This window comes from Tachysurus fulvidraco, chromosome 9 (assembly GCF_022655615.1).
Source record: "Tachysurus fulvidraco isolate hzauxx_2018 chromosome 9, HZAU_PFXX_2.0, whole genome shotgun sequence".
In the NCBI taxonomy this organism is placed as follows: Eukaryota; Metazoa; Chordata; class Actinopteri; order Siluriformes; family Bagridae; genus Tachysurus; species Tachysurus fulvidraco.
In genome coordinates, this window is record NC_062526.1 from 11,787,812 (window position 1) to 11,811,239 (window position 23,428).

At 36.3% G+C, this 23,428-nt stretch overlaps 3 protein-coding genes across 3 annotated transcripts; 1 reads left to right on the forward strand and 2 right to left on the reverse strand.

Moving 5' to 3' along the window:
* Positions 1-1,388: 1,388 nt before the first annotated feature.
* Positions 1,389-7,848, reverse strand: ak5l (adenylate kinase 5, like). The gene is made up of 8 exons (XM_027138576.2): positions 7,531-7,848; positions 5,517-5,703; positions 4,312-4,485; positions 3,961-4,133; positions 2,768-2,881; positions 2,177-2,368; positions 1,867-1,948; positions 1,389-1,782 (listed from the first exon to the last, which is right to left on the reverse strand). The coding sequence occupies exons 1-8, from the start codon at positions 7,588-7,590 to the stop codon at positions 1,766-1,768; spliced, it is 999 nt and encodes a 332-aa protein (XP_026994377.1). The 5' UTR covers positions 7,591-7,848; the 3' UTR covers positions 1,389-1,765.
* Positions 7,849-8,522: 674 nt separating this feature from the next.
* gpsm1a (G protein signaling modulator 1a) lies at positions 8,523-12,331 on the reverse strand. The gene is made up of 3 exons (XM_027138587.2): positions 12,160-12,331; positions 9,915-10,293; positions 8,523-9,372 (listed from the first exon to the last, which is right to left on the reverse strand). The coding sequence occupies exons 2-3, from the start codon at positions 10,254-10,256 to the stop codon at positions 9,196-9,198; spliced, it is 519 nt and encodes a 172-aa protein (XP_026994388.2). The 5' UTR covers positions 10,257-10,293; positions 12,160-12,331; the 3' UTR covers positions 8,523-9,195.
* A 2,843-nt stretch (positions 12,332-15,174) lies between these two features.
* On the forward strand, positions 15,175-23,401 carry LOC113637541 (centrosome-associated protein 350-like). Its single transcript, XM_047818814.1, has 12 exons — positions 15,175-15,342; positions 15,846-16,204; positions 16,336-16,449; positions 16,564-16,674; positions 16,826-17,265; positions 17,773-17,867; positions 17,995-18,326; positions 18,425-18,531; positions 18,746-18,933; positions 22,459-22,540; positions 22,667-22,846; positions 23,064-23,401. The coding sequence occupies exons 2-12, from the start codon at positions 15,850-15,852 to the stop codon at positions 23,178-23,180; spliced, it is 2,121 nt and encodes a 706-aa protein (XP_047674770.1). The 5' UTR covers positions 15,175-15,342; positions 15,846-15,849; the 3' UTR covers positions 23,181-23,401.
* The last annotated feature ends 27 nt before the right edge of the window (positions 23,402-23,428 follow it).

The following is a 23,428-nucleotide window of genomic DNA, read 5'->3' on the forward strand; positions in this document are numbered from 1 at the left end:
TGCTTGCTATGATCCATAACAGTGCAGGCTCAACCTATTTATTTACCCTTCTAAAACTTGAATAAGTATTGGCTGAATTCCTTGTGTTTAAATGTTCAATATATCTGCCTGGCTTTATATATACAAACAAATGACAGCCTGTAATCTGATAAATATTCATGTGATGAAATGATCTATCAAATTTATATTGAATGTTTGGAGATTTATTGCACATTCCACTATGACAGTAGCCAAATTCTTGGATAAAATGATTAGCTTCTTGTATATATTATATATTATAGCTGGTAGTATATATTAGCTGGTATAATCTTGGACTCCAAGATTGCATCAAAGGATCAAGCTTAGAGACATATGAGATCAAGGACAATGGGGCAAGGATAAGGAGAAGTGAAAGAGCAACTGACATTCCAACAGAAGACACCATGATATCATTAAAGTGCCATTTTGTTCATATGACCTTTTACACGTACGAAAACAGTAACATAGTATATAAGGATTCTCTGGTGGTTATTCTGGGAGAGACATTAATGGATGGGGCTGATATATTGTGTACAGCAAAGAAAGACACTGTCTATGTACAATTTGGACTTACAGTATATGGTCAGTTCGAGTAGGTAAAGGTGGTTAACCTCACAAACAAAACTGTTTGTAGGTAATTATTAACATGAACAAATTCAGTAGTAGTAGTTATTTGATTTTCCTGTGACATGATTTGTGTCAGTTTGTCAGTTCACAGGCAGCCATACTGATAAGGTGGATAAGGATAAGAAGGATGCTATTCTGAGAAGCATAGCATTGCTCACTGAGACAGCAGCTCTGATACAGTAGGTTTGTTTCAGGGTCCCTGAACAATGACCATATACATCAACCCCAGAGTAAGATTATTCACTAATGTTAATAAAATCTCAGTAGGAGTTTTGTCTGAATAATAGGATTAACATATGATACATTCTGTATTCTTAGAGTGGTTAGTCTTCCTGAAAATTCTCGATATATATCATAGACCATTCAATAAAGTCTTGCCTACAGATAAATACATTTCTTTAAATCTTTTACCAAAGCAAAAGTCTGCCATCTAGTGTAACACCTACCAAAACACATGGAAACATTATGAAATTGTATAACTTTCATAAGTCTTAAGTAAATTAATGTAACATTTTAAATTGTAAAAATAGCTGTCATCAAGCAGAAACAGAAGACAAGGGATATTTTAACATGGACCAGTTAAAATACATGGACCAGAACCACAAAGTTTTGAGAACAAAGGGAGGCTATACTCATACGTATTATTATAGTGTTCCTCATAAAGTGTCTATTGGGGTAAAATGGCATGGGGTATCTCTCGATTGTCTGCATTACCTTCTGTTTGGTGTTCAATGTCATGTCATAGACAAAGGTCAAACATTTATTTATTAAGACCTTTATTCAAAATAAAACTTTTTATAATTCAGAAAATTACTTTTAACATAAAGATATTTTTATATGATGACAAAGTCTCTTTTACAGAAAATTTTAACAACTCCTCATTTGAAATTCACTTATAGAAATAATTAGAAGAGTAAAACACAGGTTAAAGCAAAGCAGACTTAAAGCCTCTGGCCTCAATGGCCCTGGCATGACAAAGTCTTATCATGCCTTTTAGAGAAGATGCAACAAGCTGGCTATAATTAGAAATTACTTAAACTGTTTTAAAAATACATTTTTAAATAAAGACTCAAGGACCATCATAGAGAAGCATTTAAAGGTTTTGTGGCAGTCATAGTACTTATAAACCCTTTGGTTCTGCAAAGGAAGCATAAAGTACAAATTAGAAACTTTATTTCAAATAAATTGTATTGTAACATGAAATTTAAGAAAAGTCATTACCTTCCTCCTTTGCAAACAGTTTCTCTTTCACTATGGCTTTGATATCTGTGGAAATGTCATCTTCTTCTCGATCTGCATCAACCTGATGACAAAATGTTACCTTACTATAAATTTCTAAGACAGCTTTCATCTTCCTGTCTTGACATAATCATTGAAGTCCTAGCATATAATGCAGTTATTAATTTTAAAGCATACAATTTGGTAACTACAGTAAAACAAATGGGAAAAGTATGCAGTTATGAGTATACATGTAATGTCAGTTTAGATCATATAACCCAAGTATATGGAATTTTCAACTCTGAGCTCTCACCCTAATAATTAGTCCTCTCTCCTGGTAATACTTGGCTATGAGGGTTATGTTGTGCTTGAAGGTTTCAAGTCGTTTCTCGATGGCATGGGCATTATCATCAGGCCGACCCTGCTGCAGGGCACGTTTCTCCAGGCGCTGACGCAGCTGCTGATTAGAACAAGCTAGTAGGATTACCAGATCTGGAGAGCCAATCTGATGAGAGAAAATGTTGTATTAAAGGATTTTTATGTATCTTTGGTTTTGCTGTCCAGCATACAGAATTATGAAAGTTGATTTGATGATTTCAAAAGCAACTTAAATCAGTAATTATCATCTGATGTATTGTAACGTAACACAATAATAATAACGATACGAAAAAAAAGTGTTTTCACTGATGTAAAAAATGCTATAAGAAAAAAAAGTCATGCCTCAAGTAAACCGGTCAAAAATATTATATTTTTAAAAGTTGGCTTTGTGTATATGTAAATAAAATTTAAGTTGGGTTCTAAGCATTACTGTAAGTAATGAAGTTAAAGGTCTCTGAAGATAACAGGAACAGAAATTGCTATTGCAGAGTATAATTAGATCACCTCATCTTAGTGAATTGCTTACTTGTTCTTCAAAGGTGAACACTTGAGATATTTCCCGTGGGAATCCATCCACAATGAAACCTTTGGCATCTTGTTTCTTGATGAATTGATGCTTGAGCTCCTCAATTGTTGTCTCCTAGAGAATTTAATCTCAGACTGTGATCAAGGCAATCAGTCCATGTGTATTATCAAGTGTTGTACTGTAATATAATAACAGATTTCTGTTACATGATTATTTGCCTACTTTAATATGTATAATGAAATAAAACTGTTTGGAATTTGCTGTGGGGTGTTAGACTATATGATTATACTGACTCAAGATGACTGACACTAATGTTACAATTAACACAGCAGTATGCTAGAAACAACAAACAACAATGACTTGAATTTTACAGGCTTACAGAAACACTAATCCAGATCAAGCTAACACTTATTGTTGGAAAAGAATGTGTACAGCTTTATATCAAGGAGTTAAATATATTACTACAGTGACTGATTTTAATAATCAGTGTATTAATAATCAAATGATGTCACACTAACTAGTGTTTTTGAACTTGATTAACAGATGTACTAAAGTATTTCACATATACATGCACTGTCCACATTATTAGTAACCCCAGCACATTTAAGCAGTTATCTAATAAGCCAGTCATGTAGCAGCAGTGCCATGCATAAAATCATGCAGACACAAGTTACATACAGGTTAATGTCTACATCAAACATCAGGATAAAAGAAAGTGTGACCTCAGTGACTTTGACTACATAAAATGAATAGCAATAAAATGAAAATTGTAGTGTGTTTATATGAGTTATGATCTCCTCCCTGGCAGCTCAAAAGAATCTGGCAATATTTTCTCTTATCATCATGATGTTTCCAGCAACATGTCTATAGACTGTTATATGTAAAAATCCCAGGAAATTTACCAAATATTCATTCCATGGTCGAACATGCCATGGTCAAAGTCACAGAGATCACACTTTTCTTCGTTCTGATGTTTGATGTGAACACAGAATGAACATTTTTACCTGTATCTGCATGATATGATTTTTTTGTGTTGTGTTGATGCCCAATAATTGGCTGATTACACATAAACATGCAGATGGAAAAAAATATATACAGTAGTGAATGGTATTGTGTGGACAGTGAAGTGTATTACTGTATCATCTGTTTGCTGATACAGTCAAGCACTAACAGACGGAACCAGCACATCATACCTGAGGTGCCAGCTCTCCGTTGGCGATGATTTGAGCGATCAGTTCCCATTTCCTGTCACTGGGAGCATGCTGAAGCAGCTGGTTTCTTAAAATTTCCCCAACAGACACACACTCGAAATGATAATGAGCTGCAATCTTAGCGGTCTGAGTGCCCTTTCCACTGCCTGGACCACCTATGGAGAGAAAATGACTAAAAATAACTAAAAGCTCCAATGTCAAAAATGAAATTAATCAATAAGTATTAATACATACTGTTTGACATTTTATTCTGTAAAGTGAAATAGTCTGTAGCACAAATGTTATACAAGTAATATAATAGTTTATCCTGTAATGCCACACAAAACACCTCACCTATGATGAATATGATGGGTGGCCTTGGTTTTAATGGATCAAAGACATCATACTCCTGTATGAGTCCAGAGGATTCTGTCATATCAGAATCACTCTCAATGGAGAATTGAGCCTGAATGGGAGGCAATCTGTCATAGCGTCGGTAAAGCCCAGGACCAGGACCAGGACCACTGTCTGTGGAAAGTGAAATAACATACAATGAGTTCCCCAAGGCTGACTTCCATGAGAGGAACACTCTCATGGAAGTGTGTTTAAGGCTGAACCACAGTGATATTTGGTGTTTAAAATACTGTAGACTAATTAGCCATATTATTTTACACAAGACTCATTGGTCCACCATGTAAGCATAAACAGTATAGCTCATCTTTTTCCTTACACAATTTATGTTGATCACTCTCTAGCATACAGGTGTCAAATACAAATTTGCAAAAATTTATATTGAAATGGCATAAAGAACCAGGGGCTCTATGAGCAGGTCAAACCAGAGGCTCTATGAACAGGTCAAACGTACTGGTTAAAATGAGACACCTATCCACTGTTTTTGATACTCTAACCTGCTAAAAATAATACATTGCAAGGCATTGCACCTTTAGTGTGAGTCACTAACTGATGCCTTGATCCTAAAATCACCCAGTGTAAAGACCAAAAGAGGCGCTAAAAAACTTCTTACAAAGGCAAGAAGTGTGGGACTAAAGACATGTATGTCATAAGCAGAGATAAGCCTGTTTATTTTTGCTATTTGGAAAACAGATTAAAAAAATAAATAAATAAAAACTTAATGATTAAATGGAATCATGGGTTTATTTAGGAATTGCATTTTCTCTGTTCCTGAATAGTCCATAGTGACATTGTTAATCATCGCCTGCAAAAGCACTGATTAATGATATGCTTTTGTGTATGTGTACAAAGTGCTAACTTGCATTTTAGATCCATTAGTTGTATCTCATTGTTTATATAATCTAAGAATTGGTTATTCTGGATATAGCATGTGTTTGTATTATTTTTATAGTTTTACTTATTTTCCACCATGCTTCCTGTTTACAGCAAGATTCTCAAAAAAAAAAAAAACCCTTATAAAGCCTCGCTCTACTTGCATCCCACTGTTTTTGCGTATGCTTGATGCTTTTAGCATCTTTGACAAAATATTGTATTGATTAGTTGACAGACATAAATTAACCAAGCATGACTGTAGTAAGCAGAAATACCAAGCTTGCAGGGAGCTTTCTTTCCCTGTGCAGTGGTAATCGGGGGTAGTGGTTTACGATCAGGCATGATGAAGGTATCCCAGGCCACACATTCAGGACCTCCCAGCTCTCTTGCTTTCTGCAGGCAGTTTTCCAAAAAGCCTAAAGGGTCTTCAGGGCGGTGATACATCAAGCCAGTCAACATGCTCTTCGAAAGAGTAATACAAAATTAATGGTATTAATATTAATGCCTTATAAATATACAACATATGTCTAGCTTGATGGATAAAGTCCTACCACTGCTAATATTTATTATTTAAGGTTATTCAGATAACATATTTAGCCACAATCTTGAATGCATTGTTTTTTTATTATTACTTTTGCTTTATCTAGTCCAGAGATCATAGTAAACAGTCTAGACAAACCAGTGCATACAGATTCCTGGACAGCTCTAGATAGACATAGACATGTGAGATAAAAAGAAAGAGAAACAAAAAACATAGTGGAGAAAATAATAATTGCAAATGGCCACTCCATTCAGCCACCACAGCTGTGCTGTTGGCTGCCCAGGTAAAAGAGGACTAGACCCCCTTGTGTTAGTCAGCGATATACTTTTTATGATGCAAAACAGACACTGTGCATTTACATGTAAATCCACTGAGTGTGCAGATTGAGAAATAATCAGCTACTAAATAAGGCATCAAGGTAGATGAAGTGTTGATGATATCCCGTGTAATAACTCATTGACGATGATGATGATGATAATAATAATAATAAGAAGAAGAAGAAGAAGAAGAAGAAGAAGAAGAAAAAGATGATGATGATGATGATGATGATGATGATGATGATGATGATGAATAGTTCCCATTCTCTTCACAAACATCACTTCCCAACCCTTGGGGAGGTTTTAAGTATTAATAAATCTTTTAAACTTTTAAAGAGTTGTTACATGGACTGAATATTCTGAACAAACTGTTGATTTTTGCATGTGGGAGTAGATAAGATTAATTATGACTAAAAGAATGTAGTGTCTACCTGTATAATTTGACTACACAAACTCATATTCATTAGTGCCCGAAACCCCTTGTGAATATTAGATCAATGTGCCAAAAACCCCACCAACCCCCATCTCAATCTATCGCTCTCTCATTCTTGTTCTTTTATTCTTTGGTCTGTGAGTATGATGATTCACATGATTTAAATAGGCAGCTTGTTACCTTGGAGACAGCCAGTGCACTACATGTGGATTTTTCAATCTTCACCTATCATCAAAACCAAAAGCCTGTCATGTTCATCAATTTCATACAAAAATACTGACAATGTTTCCCCATATAACCTTATAAACTACTGTGTGAAATAAGTATCACTAACTTCTACATTCATTTGAAGTGATTTGTATGCATCTGCATGAAACCTCTCAGAGTTCAACCTCCTTGACACTCTCAAAGGAGAAACTTGCCACTTGCATGCAAACATGTGGATCAATGCACTGCAATCAGAGTGTCCCACTCAAGGATCACCACAGCGACACATTTCAAGTATCTAATTTGCTTTTTAACTCTCCAAACGAAAGAGAGATAATCTTATAGTATATTTCTTGCACCAAACTGTCAGCACTTTTTCCAAAAACAAAAAAGTGGGTGATTTTTTTAAAAGTCAAATTATAACTCAGATAATTCAATCATAAAGAAATAGTTTTTTTAACGGAATTACATTTGTTCTATTATTATATATTCATCAATTGATCAATTTCAAAGTATATAATGTGCACATATTCCAGGACAACACTAATGAATCATTAATGAGTAATTACTGTAAGTGCTTACTTTCAAAACTCACTATGCTTACAAAACTCACTTTTTAAACAATCTGATGCTCATGACATGTTTACAGCTGTGTTCGACCAAACCTGTGCACTTGCTATGAACGCGCAAAAATATGCCATTAACGCGCATAAATGTGCCATTAACGCGCAAAAAATAAAAGTTTAGGCTTGCGTGTTTTTGGTTTATTTCATGCAGTGATTCGGAATTACCTCAAACAGATGAGGGATCTGGCGTTTGGAGAGATACTCCTTGGCGTCGTTGGTGTTCATCTTCTTCTTGTAATCGAACTCAACCAAATCCGCTGGTGAAAGGAGCGTCGAATAATCCGCTCTGTTCAGGGTTGCCAGATTGAAATGACCGTGTTCCACGGAATCCTCGTTTATGAACCCCCCAAATTTACATCAGGACAACACGGGAACGGTGTAAACTGCTTATTTTTCTATTTAGATTTGGTTAAAAGAAATACGTTTAAACGTTTAAAATTTCATGATTTATCAGGAAGTCCTGTTTATTTTTGCGTAAATCTATTTGTAAAAGCCAATACCTCAATAAAACTGGAAACAACGCCTTACAGAACCCCCCCCCCTCTGTGTGTGTGTGTGTGTGTGTGTGTGTGTGTGTGTGTGTGTGTGTGTGTGTGTGTGTGTGTGTGTGTGTGTGTGTGTGCGTGCGGGCGTGCGTGCGTGCGTGCGTGCGTGCGTGTGTGTGTGTGTGTGAAATAATAACATAATACACATGTAATAAATACAATTTCAGCGTGCAAGCATGCTGTTTTGGACACTTTCTCAACTTACTCTACTTAAATCTAATGTTTTAATTCTGATAATGGAGAAAATCCCCGCATTTTCATCACTGTAAACGTGACTAATTAATGTAAAATCAGATTATGAGCCAAAATGGAAAATAATGTGACGTAGATTCAACTCCTTGAATGATGACCAGACATAATAAAACACTCATTTATTTACTGAAACAGATAAATGTTATATGATTAATTTAAAGAGACTATTAACATGTTCTAGTATTGAACATTAGAATGCAATCTTTACTCAAAAACATAATTCAAGCTTAGTTCAATAGGGTTTTGTTTGTTTGTTTGTTTGTTTGTTTGTTTGTTTGTTTGTTTGTTTGTTTATTGGACTGGGCCTCTGTTTTTTTTTTCGTTTATTTTTATTTTTATTTTATTTTATTTTTTTGCTTTTGTTTTTGTTCTTTTTTTAATAAATCATTTTTCTGAAAAAGTTCATTGAAGTCAAATGACCCAGAGGTCCCATGATTTTAACATAGGCTAAGTGCATCACTCTCATCACCTAGGAACAGATTCATATTCAGATTTGGTGAGAAATAATTTTCCACTTGAACTGAAAATGAAAAGAGTGACATTTGCATTGACAGTTAGTGGAAATTAATAATGCTTTAATTTACCATGGCAGTTTGTTGAATTGGAATCCATGCAAACATATTATATTCTTTTTTCCCGATTCATACAACATGTTTTAATGGTCTAATAATATTTTGGCCTGTTTCCTAGAAGTGTTTTCTAAAGGTAGCTTTTCAATACACAATTGGATGCTTCCTCTTGTAACAATTTTTTCATACTCATGAAACAGGCCATGTTAGAGCACAAAGGACCTGTTAATGAGTTAATGGGTGTACTGGGAGAAGAGAGGACATTAAAATGTGCTTTGCAGTGATTCTCTAAGATTGAGAAACTATATTCCAGACTTCATGACACAAATCTTGGCAAAGTCACAGGGTCAACTAGTTCCAACAACGTATCCACAGACTTTGGTATAGAGATCTATACCAGGACAATCTTGTCAATGTCAGTGCTTAAGCATGGCAACAGAAGCTGCTATTAAATGCTGTAATCTCTAACTGGTTGGGTTGTACTTGGGATCAGAGTTTGTGTTATCATTCTCATCAGGATGGAAGGAGACTCGCTGTTCATCCATTCGTTTAGCTTGTACTCTTTGAATGAGACTGAAAAAGTCTTCATCTGGATCTGGAACTGGAGGCAGTGAGCACCTCTGGTCATTGATCCGGGAGGACTGCCAGACACATGGAGACAAATTGTGAAATAGACTCTATATTTGACTTAATTTCTCTATATAATAATACTAGATAATACACTATATGACCAAAACTATGCAGACACCTGGCAATTACACCCATATTTTGGCCATCCCTGAATTGCTCCAACAAAGTTGGAAGCACACAATTGTCTAGAATATGTTTGCTTTGCTATTGGGACATGTTCTGTCATGACAGAACCCCTGAGCATAAAATGACATAAAGATATGGTTTTCTTAGGGTGGTTTAAGTGACATGCACAGAAACAGATTCAAAAAATCTAGTGGAAATCTTTACCAGAAGATTGGTTGAGAGGTTATTATAGCAACAAAGGCCAACTCCATATTTATGCCCATGGTTTTGGAATGGGATATTAAACAAGCACATATGGGTAACATTGTGTCCACATACCTTTGACCATATATTGTATATTATATGAATAATTAAATAATGCATTGGTATGAGTAGTTCAATTAACAAAATGTGTTTTGCAAATTACTATCTCTCAGTAAGGTTTTACCTGATATTTTATGACCATGTTAAAGAAATCATCACTAAGCTCCTGTGGATTACAGGCTTCACATAAATGGCCAGTGTTGTTCTGTGCTATCGTGATACCAAGCCGATCTCCTATACTGGCTCTTTGGTCATCCAGTCGGCGGCTCTGTGAGCTGGCTATCAGTTCAAAGAGCTCCTCTGTTTGGGTGAGGGAAATAAGGGAGGTGGTCCCGGACAGCAGTGGGGACTCACATTCAGATGAGCGGGCTCCAGCTGGGGCCTCTCCTGGCTGGCCATTGGGTTGTGGAAGATGCTGACAGCGCCGGTTTTCCATGTGGTTGTTTGTATAATCACAGAGGACCATGAGGAGGGAGTCCTCATTAGGGGAGCCTTTGCCTTGTCTTTTAGAAGAGAAGAACATGATAAATAAAATGGGACAACTAGACAGACATGTGGCCTACCGTAACTACTTAGGATTGAGCCTTGGAAAGAATACTTGTAGTCAAATCAAAAGAAAACGGAGGTGAGAAATTAGAATCTGTACCACTTGCAGACACCTGATCCATAACTCTAAAGACAAGGGCTTGGAAATACCCAGCCAGTCTGTGAACTGAGGCTAAAACTGTAAAAGTATAAAATGATGTATCCATCCCATTAACTTATTAAAGAAGTATATTTTAAAGAAATTATTTTGCTAAAAAAAAAAAAAAAATACACAATTTCCTGCTTTCCCAAATGTAGTTAGTCAGCCAAGGCATGTTTGTTACTCAATATTTGCTTATTTAGTTGGAGCTACAAGGCTAATTTACACTTTTAAAACTTAAAGCATGCATAAATGTTAAAAAGGTTGTGAGGTGACAAGGTACAGGTTAGGGACCTTTTTAATAAGAATATATGTCGATAATATATATAATATATATTATATATTATATATAAATAATAAATTATTAGTAGTAGTATTATTATTTATTTATTTATTTATTTATTTATTTATTTATTTGTTTGTTTATTGATTTATTGATTATTTAATTAATTAATCAATTAATAATAATAATAATAATAATAATAATAATAATAATAATAATAATAATAATAATAATAAGTGACAGTTTAAATGAAAGGGACCAGTCTGTAATTCAGCTAACTGCACATCTAAAGCATCACATACATGTCTTAATCTGCAATTAATTCAAATCAATTAGATTTGCTTAAGTTCTTCCTGGTAATGTACAGCATGATCGTTTTCATAAAAATGTATAAACGTATGTCACATTGCTAAAGACCACAGTGGCAAGCATTTTGAAACCAGCTTCCATTTTATCACATAGTTTGGTTTCATTCTGGTATGTAAGAATCACATGTGACATTCAAATAAGGAGACACATGCTATATTACTGTTCAAATGCCAAATTTTCAAATGGCATTCTTTAGCCAAATTATCTTTTAAATGAGTTTGAGAGTGTTTGATGATTTAGAGATGCAATTTGTATTATGCTAAACTGGAAGCCATAAAATTCCCTTATAGCTCCTTTGCAAAAAATAAAATGCAAACTTTTAAATTTAATCATGCCATGATCAGTTACATTTGAAGTAATGGGGAAAACATGTATAATTTCTGTCTTACTGTTGAATTTACTCTGTACTCTTTACTCTGAGTAAATTCAACAATTAGACAGAAATTATACACGTTTTCCTCAAACTGGATTAAAGGCTTTATTGGAGGTTTTTGAGATTAAATATGTAATTTTTTTTATGTAATTTTGAACTTGTTTATTGAACCAATCTGACAAACAGACTGGAGAACAAACTTAAAACTGACATCAAATGGAGAGTCATTTTTCTTGTACTTCCAGTCAGCTTGCATAAACAGTATAATACTTCTAAGTTTGTTCTTTAAAATTGTTTGCCATGCTGAAACCAAAACTAGGTCACAGAGCCTAGTCAGAGCTAGCATGATATACAAAGTAAGGCCTAACAAAGTTAAACAATAATAAGTGAATGCAGGATTTATACAAGTCTGCACATAAAAGTATTTACCATAATTTGTATAAAGCTTAAAGATGATAGAGCCTAAATATGAGAGGTACATGACAAATGATGTTTTCATATATAGAATAATCTCTTTGCAACAACTTCAGATGTTCAAGTAACAGCTATTGAGGTTCACACACGCACTGGCTGCAATGGGCTGTTTTTGCACTGAATAGCCTCAGATGGCAAAGCCCAATCACAGACTGAATGAATTCCTAGGCAGACAATAAACACACCTTTCTTGCCTGACACCCAAACGTGTTTGTTATTGAGCAGATGTTCCCAGCTTGCTTATCTTCGTCCGTAATGTAAAAAAAAAAACAGAATGAAATATAAAAGAGATCTTTATAATCCAGCAAAGCGTGTTGCACTTGCCATTTTCACACACCCAGTTTTCCTGTGAGTGGGATTGTGTCTCTTTTAGAGGGGGAGAGGAAGAGAAAAAGATGGGTGGGGGTTGATGGGGTGCATTTGCCCCTCTCAGCTTACATCATGGTTGCTATAGGAACTGCAAATCGCTTCCCAAATCTTGCTCCTGTGTATTCACACACTTGTAGACAGCTAGACATTCGAGCACACACATTTGCTGAAAAGACAGACAGATACAGACAAGGACATGCAGGATAAAATGTATACACAATTGCTCTTACTGTCTGGTAAGCATTCCTGCACTGGCACACGTCCTTTATTAATATAGAAGCAGCTGTTATGCTTCTTTTTCTGTCTAGTTTCAGAATAATCACACATCAGGTTCATAGGAATAAGTGGCCAGGGTTTCGATTATTTATACAATTATTTTCCACAGTGATTGATGAAAAAATGCATTTCTGCTGCATGGAGAAAAGGGGTGGGGGTGGGCAATAACGACTGAAACCGGGGAAACCAAAGAAACACAGTGTAGCCTGGGGCCTTGGCTGAATTGAATGGATGAATGCCCATCCGTTCAGAAAGCCCTGGGGGGAATAAAGCCGTATCTCTCTCTCTCTCTCTCTCTCTCTCTCTCTCTCTCTCTCTCTCTCTCTCTCTCTCTCTCTCTCTCTCTCTCACTCGCCCGCTCGCTCGCTCTCTCTCTATCCCTCTCACTCTCTCTCTGTCTAGCGCTGCCTTTCTCTCTCTTTTCATTTCCCTTGTTTCAGCCCTGCATGCCAGCCAGCAGGGCAGCTGCTACTGCTGGTCCCCAGTTCTGTGTCTGTCTCAGACCCACTGCAGTCCATCCAGCATGCTGAACACATACTACCACATACACACCCACAGCTGCTTCTCGTTTCTCCGTAATACACCACTGCACTGTGGCCCAGCTGCATGGATCCTGTAAACACTTGTATTTGTGTGTGGGTGAGCAGATTCAATAGTCTCAGTTTGATTGGTGTGCAGACACCCACTGCTGTTTGCTTGATTGAGTGGTCGGGAACTGAATATATTTGATTGTTTTGGTTTGTTACTCTGCAGTGAAATCCTCATAGGATGCTGTTACAAGAAAACACAAAATCAATATGTTTGCAGGTAGGAATGACTGAATGTGTCCCCCATTTTCCATTTTCTTCAAAGATGTCCAACCTGTATGGTCTGAGATAATGGAGCACTTCTAAAACTAAGTGTTTGAATTTAAAGAATTTAAGTATTTTTACTGAGCCCGATGAACCTTCTGAAGTCTTCAGATGATTTATCAAAGCAAGACATAGTGGCACTCCACTTTGCACATACAAAAGTTATCTAGGTTAAGCCCTCAATTTAGTATGTTCTATGACTGCTGGGAAAATTGTTGACTTAATACTGAGGTAATAATATTCTTTTATACCACTACTGTGATAACTGTAATAAATGATCTTGCAACACTGACTGTATAAAGTTTCTAACAAAAAGATATTTAAAATGTGTTTTCTTTTCAAAAACATGCATATGAGAAAAGAATTAAAACAAAATAAATGAAAACTAATTGTTGTCACAAATAATTTCAGATTTCAATTTAAAATCTCAGTCACCAGAAACACTGTTTTTCTAGTTTAGCAGTTTTGAGGTTGCCCACATTAAAATACTTTTGACGCTCATGATTGGTGAAAATGAAGGTCCTGGTCAACATGGTGCATTCACAAATCATAAGGTAAAGAGCACTGGATTAATTATTTAATGAACCAGGAAAATGTCATCATACCAACGGACAGGAAAATGTACCATCTGCTGCCATAACACACCTGTAGTTCTAGAAGTAGAAAATTAATACTTAAAATGAATAACAGGCTATTATTGCAATTTCAACACTTAATCTTTAGTGAATACTGTCTTATATAATGCACACACATTACGCCTCCTACTAAAATAAAAAGCAAGGTTTGGTGTACTTGAAGAGGCATTTACAAACTGCAAAAATTTATCCAAGCATCTATATAGGTCTGTGCACGTGGAGCACAGGTTTATAAAAAGGGATCTGTGACTATGTGAGGATCCTGAAGCATCTAGAGATGTAACATCTCCAGTTAGACTCTGCTACAGTATACTAAAGAGGAGATGCAAACTCCATATGGCCTTTGAGGACAACAATCTCCTCATCAATACAACATTTATCAGACTGTATATTTATAATCACACCCTCCAGTGTCACCCATATGAGGATGAGGTTCCTCTCAAGGTTTCTTCCTTTGCCATTCAAGGGAGTTTTTCCTCCTCACAGTCACCTGAGTCACCTCAGACTTGCTCATTGGGGATAAATACAAACACATTAAAATATATTTAATATTAATCTTTAATTTTTGTATTATATTAATCTTTATATTATTCTTTATATTAACCTTTTGTTTTATGTTTATGTTCTGTAAAGCTGCTTTGAAACATATACAAATGCATTTGAATTAAATTGAATTGAATCACATCTGGAGATTGAAATGGCCTTTGCAAAGCACTGGTGCTGGTTTACTTGCATGGTTTCGACAGAGAAAGCACAAGATGATGATGCAAATATACAGGGAATGGTTATGGGAATAAATGTGACATATCCAATTCCCACTATCTATTGCTTAGAATAAAGGATGCTTAGAATAAAGAGCATACAGGATTCATGGCACAGACCGACTTTCATGGATTCGGGGATTGCATTGTACAGCTTTGCTTTAGTATAATTTCGACTCGTAGTGAACTGTCCAATGAACGTTGACAGAAGATAAAAAGCAATGAGGTGAGTGAAATGACTCTGTGGGGGGGCGAGTTTTCTTCTGTGCACGTGCTGCGCTAGGACACTGTTACTAAGAGAGCGCGTGACAAACATTCTAACAAAATCGTTGCATGGCGGATTGAAACCGAGGTCATCAAAATAACTCAAAACTACAGAATTAAGGAAGGCAGAGTTTAAACCCTGTAGAGTTTTTACTAATTACAGATATTTCTACACAAAGATACGACCGTTTAGCTGCTTTATATATATCAAGGTAACTTTCTTCTCCTTTTCCTTTTAAAGCTGGTAATGTTTGTAAATTTGTGATCAAAAATTCTACCAGAAAGCATCCAAAATAATTCATATATTATTTTCATGTATAATTGTTTTAATTAAAAAAAAATAAAAAAACAAATAGTATTAATAATAATAATAATAATAATTACATAAATTAGCTAAAAACATTGGTTAAAAAAGGGGGTATTTTTAAGGTAAAATAATAGTCAAATATTAAAATATAAAAACTCAATTGGTCTTATAAAAACTCTTTTGGACTTTCAGTCTCTCTATGCATCAACTTGGCAACATTTGTATATTTAAGATGCAATATTTATCTCTTCATTCTTTACATAATTGCTATAACTTTTGTTTCATTATATCTCTTGGTTTGTTGGTTTGTTGCGAGATATATTCAGATGTGTGCAATTTCATTGGATGTATAGTTTTGTAAACAGTTTTGTAAGAGTCTCTAAGACTATTCATGCTTTTCAACACCAGGAACATGTGGTGTGACATAATACATGTTGAGCCCCACTCCGATGCTTATCTCTTGGAGATCTCACACGAAGATCAGCTTCCACTTCAGATGTGCAAAGATGCTTCTGAGGTAATTCCTCTCCAGCAGTATGAGTCTCATATCCAAGGATCCCAACAAAATAGTGCTCTGTTTCTTACCTCACTGGCAAAGGCCAGGCCTGTGGACCTTCTGAAAAGGGGCTCCCCAAAATCAAAGGCCCTTGAGAAACTAAGGGCAAAGATTCAGCAGCAGAAGCTGGAAACAACATCTTCAAGTCCAGTAACTGAGATTAAATGTCAAGATCACATAATCAGAAAAGTCTGCAGAGTGCACAGCAAAGGTCTGTAATGTATCTGAGCTTCGGTGAGCTCAAAATGAGCAATGATCTCATAAAAGCTCCTGTAAAACAGATATAAGGACTTAGTGGAATTAAATTATAATGGATTGTGGTGTAATGATTCCTTTGGCTAGGGGAAGAAGTACAAACGGGTATACCTGTGTCTCGATGGAAAGCCGATATAAACCCGTCCTCAGGCAAAGACCGCCAAATGAACCAAGTCCTCAAAGGTGCTGCTCCTAGAAAACGTAAGTTTCCGAAGTAAACGTAACTTCTTTCAAACCAGCTTTACCAAAATGATGTCTTAAGTTAGAATAGTGCAATAACACAGGGTTATACATTTTTCCTTCTCAATGATATAGAAGAACATTATACATACATATCTGCTTGGAGAGATGCCCAGAAGCTTGTGGCAAAGGTCTTAGATTCCCAGTGCATGAAGACCTCAGAATCCCAGGAGAACACCACCAAGAGTAGGCTGCAGAATTCAGTGCTTTTATTGTGGTACAATACACTTACAACATATGAGCATCATAAGATCCAGCCTCTATTGTACAAAAAAAGTCCTTATATTTATGTAAATTGAATTGCAATTCTTCATCAAGCTCATTGTTTAATTTACAGACCACAAGGAAAAAGTCACACAGAGGGATCGTCAACAGATTGCCGCATTGAACACTCAAGGTTTTTCAAAACAAAGATCTAAAGAACCAAATGTGATTGAGAAATCATGTCATCATCCTCAAAGAAACATTTCACATCCCTCTAACCAAGCAAAAATCTCTTCTGGTAGTTGTGGTAAAAGCATTTCTACATGGCACATGCGTGTGAAAAGGAAGGAGAATAAAGGTCCTGTCAAACAAAGTACAGCGCAGAGGCAAAATTCACAAGAGGTACATGAATATATGCAACGACAAATCATTGAGAGGAGAAGAAGGAAACAACAGATGAGAAGAAAGGTGGAATTTGAGCAGGAGAGGAAGAGAAGAAGTGTGCAAGACATAGTGAAAAAACAAAAAGAAGCTCTTTTCAAGACCAAGAAACAGCAGACACAACAGTCCGAGGTATGTATTGAGATGTGTCTGGAATTAGTGCCCTGCAGCTTATTGAATATGTTATAGCAATTATTTCCAATGCAGCCGTCCATTTAATTCAGCTGCATAGACCTCGGTTCATCCCACTGTGTAAAGTTGTTCTCTCACTTTTCTTCTGCTCTGTAATTTTAACAACACTTCACAGCAATGACTCTAATACAGCACCTCTAATAATTATTAAAGTATTCATGATTATAAGCACTGAATTGTTGTTATGGTACCTGCTGTTTGACCGAAATATTATTTATTTTTCTTTTATTTTCTTTTTTCAAGTTTTTTTATATAGTTAAATGTAGCTGTATTGTTTTTTCTTTTACATACACCATATTACAGGATGTTTTTAACAAGCCAGTGATTAAATGATCAGTAATGAAATGAATCAATAAAATGAGTCCCATTGTGTGAATAATGGCAAAAAATCCATTGTTTCATCTGAGTTGGCTCTGATGCTGTATTTCCTAACATTTAATTTCTTAGAAAAGTAAACATGCTGACAAGGAACAATTTGCTGCAAGTAGCAAGACTTTTGGACTGCAGCACAATGCACAATGTGTTGTTTTGGATACATCCAGGTGAGGGCAGCATTATCTAGTATTAGGTTTCAATGTTTTATTGTTTTAGAGAAAAGTCATAATGTGCCATTGTTAATCATGCAATAATGCATATAATTGGTTCTATTGTCTGTTTTTGTTTATGTAGTAAAACTTTGACGATGGAGATGTTTTCTGATGCCGAGTCTAAAAACAATAATTCTGCCTGCCCGTTTGATGTGAATAGATCTTTGATTATCCTGCCTCAGGCTCAGAGACACAGAGTGGAGGTGCTCAGAAAGACAATCACCTCTCTTGATGAACGTGTAAAGAATGAGACTGTACGGCTTGGCATTGGTGTTAATAAAGCATCTCTGAACCACACAAGGTCCATTAGTCATGAAACTGCAGACCGAAAAGATAAAAAAAATAAAAAAAATAAAGAGTCTGCATCCACTAATGGAAATGTGCCCTTAAAGAAAGAAATAAAAAACAGTGTAGGTAAGTAGGTAACATGGTCACTGACAGATAAAAAAAATTATGGCTTTGAAATGACAAAGAATGTGAGAAGTGAGTGAATTTCTTAATATGTATTGTAGATAAGCAAGCTTGTCCAGTGATGTGTGCTCTACAAAGAGAACAGAAAACGATTCAGTGCGCATCAGATCAAGGTGACGGCTCTGAAAGCACAGACTCTACTTGCAAGGTATGACAGAGGATGATAACACATATACTCAGTGCTGGGTTTCTCTCATACAGTAATGTCATGAAATATATGGTGTAAACATCCTTTACCAGTGAAACAATTTGTTAGTTCACAAACAGCTGACTGAACTATAGCCTAATGTATGACACCATACAGTTATAAAGTCATTTTATCTGACATAAATACTAGTTCATGCATTACATGCTGTGTGCAGTGGAGTGAACTGAGTGGGATGTACAGTCAGGGACAGTTCCAATGCCACCTCTCGCTGGCACAGAGTCAGCAGTTTATCAGAGAAGAGGAGCTCAGGGCACGCCAGCTTAGTGCCCTCTTCAGACTCAGAAAAAAAGCACTGTGGGAGAGAACTCAGACTGAGCTCACATGGCTGGAGCACTGTAAGAAGTGAGTGTTACAATAGTACAAATTCCGATTTGATTTCCGTTTCTTTTCAAGTAAATTTGTGACAAGCCTATACTCACACTTCATTTTATTAAAATCATTTTGCTCAATTTGTGAGTCTTTCTACCCCATCCACTAGTGCAAAACAACTGCCTGAATGTAGATTGTAGGCTGTTATTTATTCTGTCAACAGCAGTGACACTGTCAAGGTAATGGCTTAGTAATGTGTTCTGGTTTGAATGTTTCAGATGCAGCAGTGTTGCTAAGATTCTGGAAGTGTTATTGCTGGGTTGAGAAACGGTACATGGCAAATATATACAGCCAACTGCCATCTACTGTCCTAAACTGAACACTAAAATAGGGCTACTGAGTGAGTACATCCCTAAGTGAAAATGTCCACCTGTTCGTCATTCACACATGAGACCGCGTAACACTAACGAATCACATGACACCGGGGAGAGAAAATGTCGAATTGGGCCCAATTTAGACATTTTCACTTGGGGTGTACTCACTTTTGTGGCCAGTGGTTTAGACATTAATGGCTGTCTGTTGAGTTATTTTGAGGGGACAACAAATTTACAGTTATTATAAGCTGTACACTACTTTACATTATAGAAAAGTGTCATTTCTTCATGAAAAGATATAATAAAATATTTACAAAAATGTGAGGGGTGTACTCACTTCTGTGGGATACTGTTACTCTAATTCAGTTATAGTTGTACATATTGATTTTTAGTGCTAATTTAGTGATCCAAATGAAAGTTTAATTAAGGCCAATTAAATGTACCTTGTTACAAAATAGCCACTAAAATTCGTGTCAATATTTTGTTTATTCTTCTAGTTTAGCCTGAAACATGTTATTCATTAGTTTTTAGAAATAGCCAATCACTTTCAAGTTACCCCTACTGAACATACTATACAGGGATGCTGTCAGTTTAATTTTCACCTCTCCATTGTGGTCTGGTCAGTGTGAAAAGGCAGCCAAGTTTAACAGTATTTTAGTGGTTAGAGATTAAACCTAAACCATTCAACTTCAGAGGAAGAGCTACAATTCCACTCATGCACTGTACTTACTTTGCTCAGGTTTTATTGGATCTAGGAGAGCCGAGAATTCTGAAGACATGTTGATGAACACTTGTCAACTTTACACTTTGTCAACCTGAATGATCTTGATAAAGATTGGTGAAATAACGCTAAACCGAAGTATAAAAAAAAAATAATAAAAATAAAAATAAAAAAATAAAAAAAAACAAAGCAATTGCATGTAGGATATTAAAGGTACATTGAGAATTAACAAATAATACATACTATGGTAATTATACATACATGTTGGAACTGAGATACAAATTACTGTACCAAGAGACACACACTAAAGCAGTCACATTTATTTATTGATATACAGTACAATCTTGCCACTTCTTCAGCAAAAGTAAATTTACACTTTTACTCTTTTACAACATATTAGTAACAAGTTTCAATACCAGTTAAAATCACACAGTGGACAGTCAACATGAATGGATTTAAATGTTTTCTATGAGGAGACTTTATAGAAGTCACAGTCAGAGCTGTGTTTCCGACATAGCAAGTTGTCTGGCATAGGAAAGTTTACAGGATGAAGTGCTTTGCAGTTTCTCTAACCTGATAAGCTGCATTTTTTGTCTTATTAATATCAATAGACAAGGAAAATTTGACATAACATCAAGCATAACTATAAATGGAAAATAATATGTTGTATCTTTCTATAATACATTCCAGAGGCGTAAGAGGATAATAAAACATTGCGAGGATATTTTTAGAAAATAATCCTCTGCTTTACATCAGGCTGCATTACACCACCCAGCTATATTATTATCCTATAACAGTTTAATGTGAGACATTTATTCCTTACATAACAATGCTGCTTTGACTAAAACACTCAAAAACAGTTTGAGAAATACAACGGCATCAGTGTAACTGTTGATGTGAGTGTATCCTTTTCATCGATAGATGATGTACAGGGGGTCAGTTAAATTGTACACCATTAGTAATTTCATGTGGCTTGTAAAATACTAGCTCATGGGTGGAAGCAAGTGGTCAGATATGTAGCACATAAGCAGGGGGTCAGAAATGTAGCTCATAAGCATGAGCAGGGTGTCAGAAATGTATATCATAAGCATGAGAAGGGGGTCAGATGTGTATCTCATAAGCATGAGCAGGGGTCAGATATGTATGTCCTCTTGGTCCTACACTAACTTATTTCCAAGAAAGGGTTTCGAGGCTTTTGCTTGACAACTGGACATTTCACCTCCTTCCACAAATTTTCTGGGAATAAGGTCTGGAGACTGGCTAGGCCAATCAGGGATCTTAATGTATTTCTTCTTGAACCACTATCTTGCTGCCTTGACCATTTGTTTTGGGTCCTTGTCATGCTGGAGAACCCATCCAGGACAATTCTTCAGTGTTCTGACTGAGGCCAGGAGGTTCTCATCCAAGATTCTATGATGCATAGCCCTGTTCATCGGCCCCTCAAGTCTTCCTATACCCTTAGCAGAGAAACAGCCTCAAAGCAGAATGTTTCCACCTCCATGTTTGACAGTGGGGATGCTGTTTTTGGGATCATATTCAGCATTTCTCTGCCTGCAAACATGGCAAGTTGATTTGATGTCAAAGAGCTAAATTTCTGTCTCATCACATTCTCCTACACCTTCTCAAAATCATTCAGGTGTTCATTGGAAAACCTCAGACGGGCATGTGCATGAGACGTCTTGAGCGGGGACCTTGCAAGTACTGCAGGATCTCAATTCATTACAACAAAATGTGTTACCAAATGTTTTCTTGGTGACTGTGGTCCCAGCTCTCAACATTATTAACAAGCACCTCCTGTGTAATACTGGGCAGATCCCTCAACTTTCTTAATCATCCTCGCCCCACGAGGTGAGCTCTTGTAGGGAGTTTCAGAGTGGGGACATTAAATATTATCTTGTATTTCTTCCATTCTCTAATTATTGCTCTGGTCTCTTTCTCACCAAGCTTCTTGCTGATGGTCTTGTAGCCTATTCCTGCCTTGTGCAGGTCTACAACCTTGTCCTTGACTTCCTTTGACAGCTCTTTGGTCTTACCAATGGTGGTGGAGAGGTTTGAACGGAAGAGACTGCTTCTGTGACAGGTGTCTTTAATACACAGAAGTTGAGATCAGGAGTTCTTTCCTAAAGAAACAGGACTAATTTGTGTGCCTCATGGAAACATGACCGGTCTTTGCGGGTCAGAAATCTTGCTGGTTCAAATACTTATTTCACTCGATCAAATTCAAATTTAATTTATAATCTTTCATTAATTTCTTTTTCTGTATTTTTAACCTACCATAAAAATTCTAGTTAATCTCGTTAATTTCTTTGTGAGGGGGTAAACGTACAGGGGTCAAATAATTAATGTGCCCACTCTACATATACTGTACATTTGTCCTTTACTGAGTGTTTTAAGTGATGACCAGTTGCTTGAATCATAGTCATAAGCCTTCTTTTATAATGTGGTTTATTTTATCTTTATCAGGAATGCTCTATCAGATGAGGTTTCTGTGAGTGAAATCAAGAAGAGGCAGGAAGAAGTTGTTAAAAGACTGAGATGTGAGGAGGTAAAGTCTAAAAAATGTTTTGCATTGTTTTAACATTTAAAAAAAGCTTAGCATTGTAGATTGTTGAAAGGGTTATGCATTATAGATTATTTCTATAAATTTCATAAATGCCACATTTTTTACCAGGCAGAAATCCACCTTTGGCACAATATTTATAAATGTGGGCAGCAACAGCGTCAACTCCTTCTTTACCATCACAGAGACATCCTAAACATCAAGAATTCAACTACTCACATTCGACAAATGCTAGAGAACCAGGCCATGACTGACACTGATTCCAGGCCCACAGATGCATTTTCAACATTGGTAACTACTGTGCATCTCCCTGCCTTCATCTGGCATCCTGCCCACCAGGCAGTGCCTCTCTATTAATAATTGACCTGATATAAAATGCCATAAGAACTATCACTGTATTTGGGGAAGGATTTGAGTAGGAGAGTTGGACAGATTATTACCCACCGTTTATCCACAGTTCTCAGGTGTTGCTCCACAACCATGCTGTGTTATTTCTTATTTTCTACAGGAGGAAAAAAGTTTAATCACAAAGCCTGGGATTAAACCAGCTGCCAGAGGCGAAGATAAGCTGCCAAGCAAGCAGGGGAGGCAAGTGTCACCATTCACTTCTACTGTCATGCATTAAACAGAGGAGAGCTGTTTAGCATTGTTTCACAGTGGCCACCGAAGTCCATTCTGGTTTGACGTGCAATCTCTTAGGGATTTATGAAATGCTGCAGTGCAGCATTTAGCACACACCAGGGCTGTGAAGCATGACACACATCACTTGGCAATTTTCTGAAGCATAAGCCTGCAGCAAAGAACGGGAATATCATGAGCTTGTTGTCTTAGGTATGCACTGTACTCTATCACTGTTACAATGCACCACTCAGT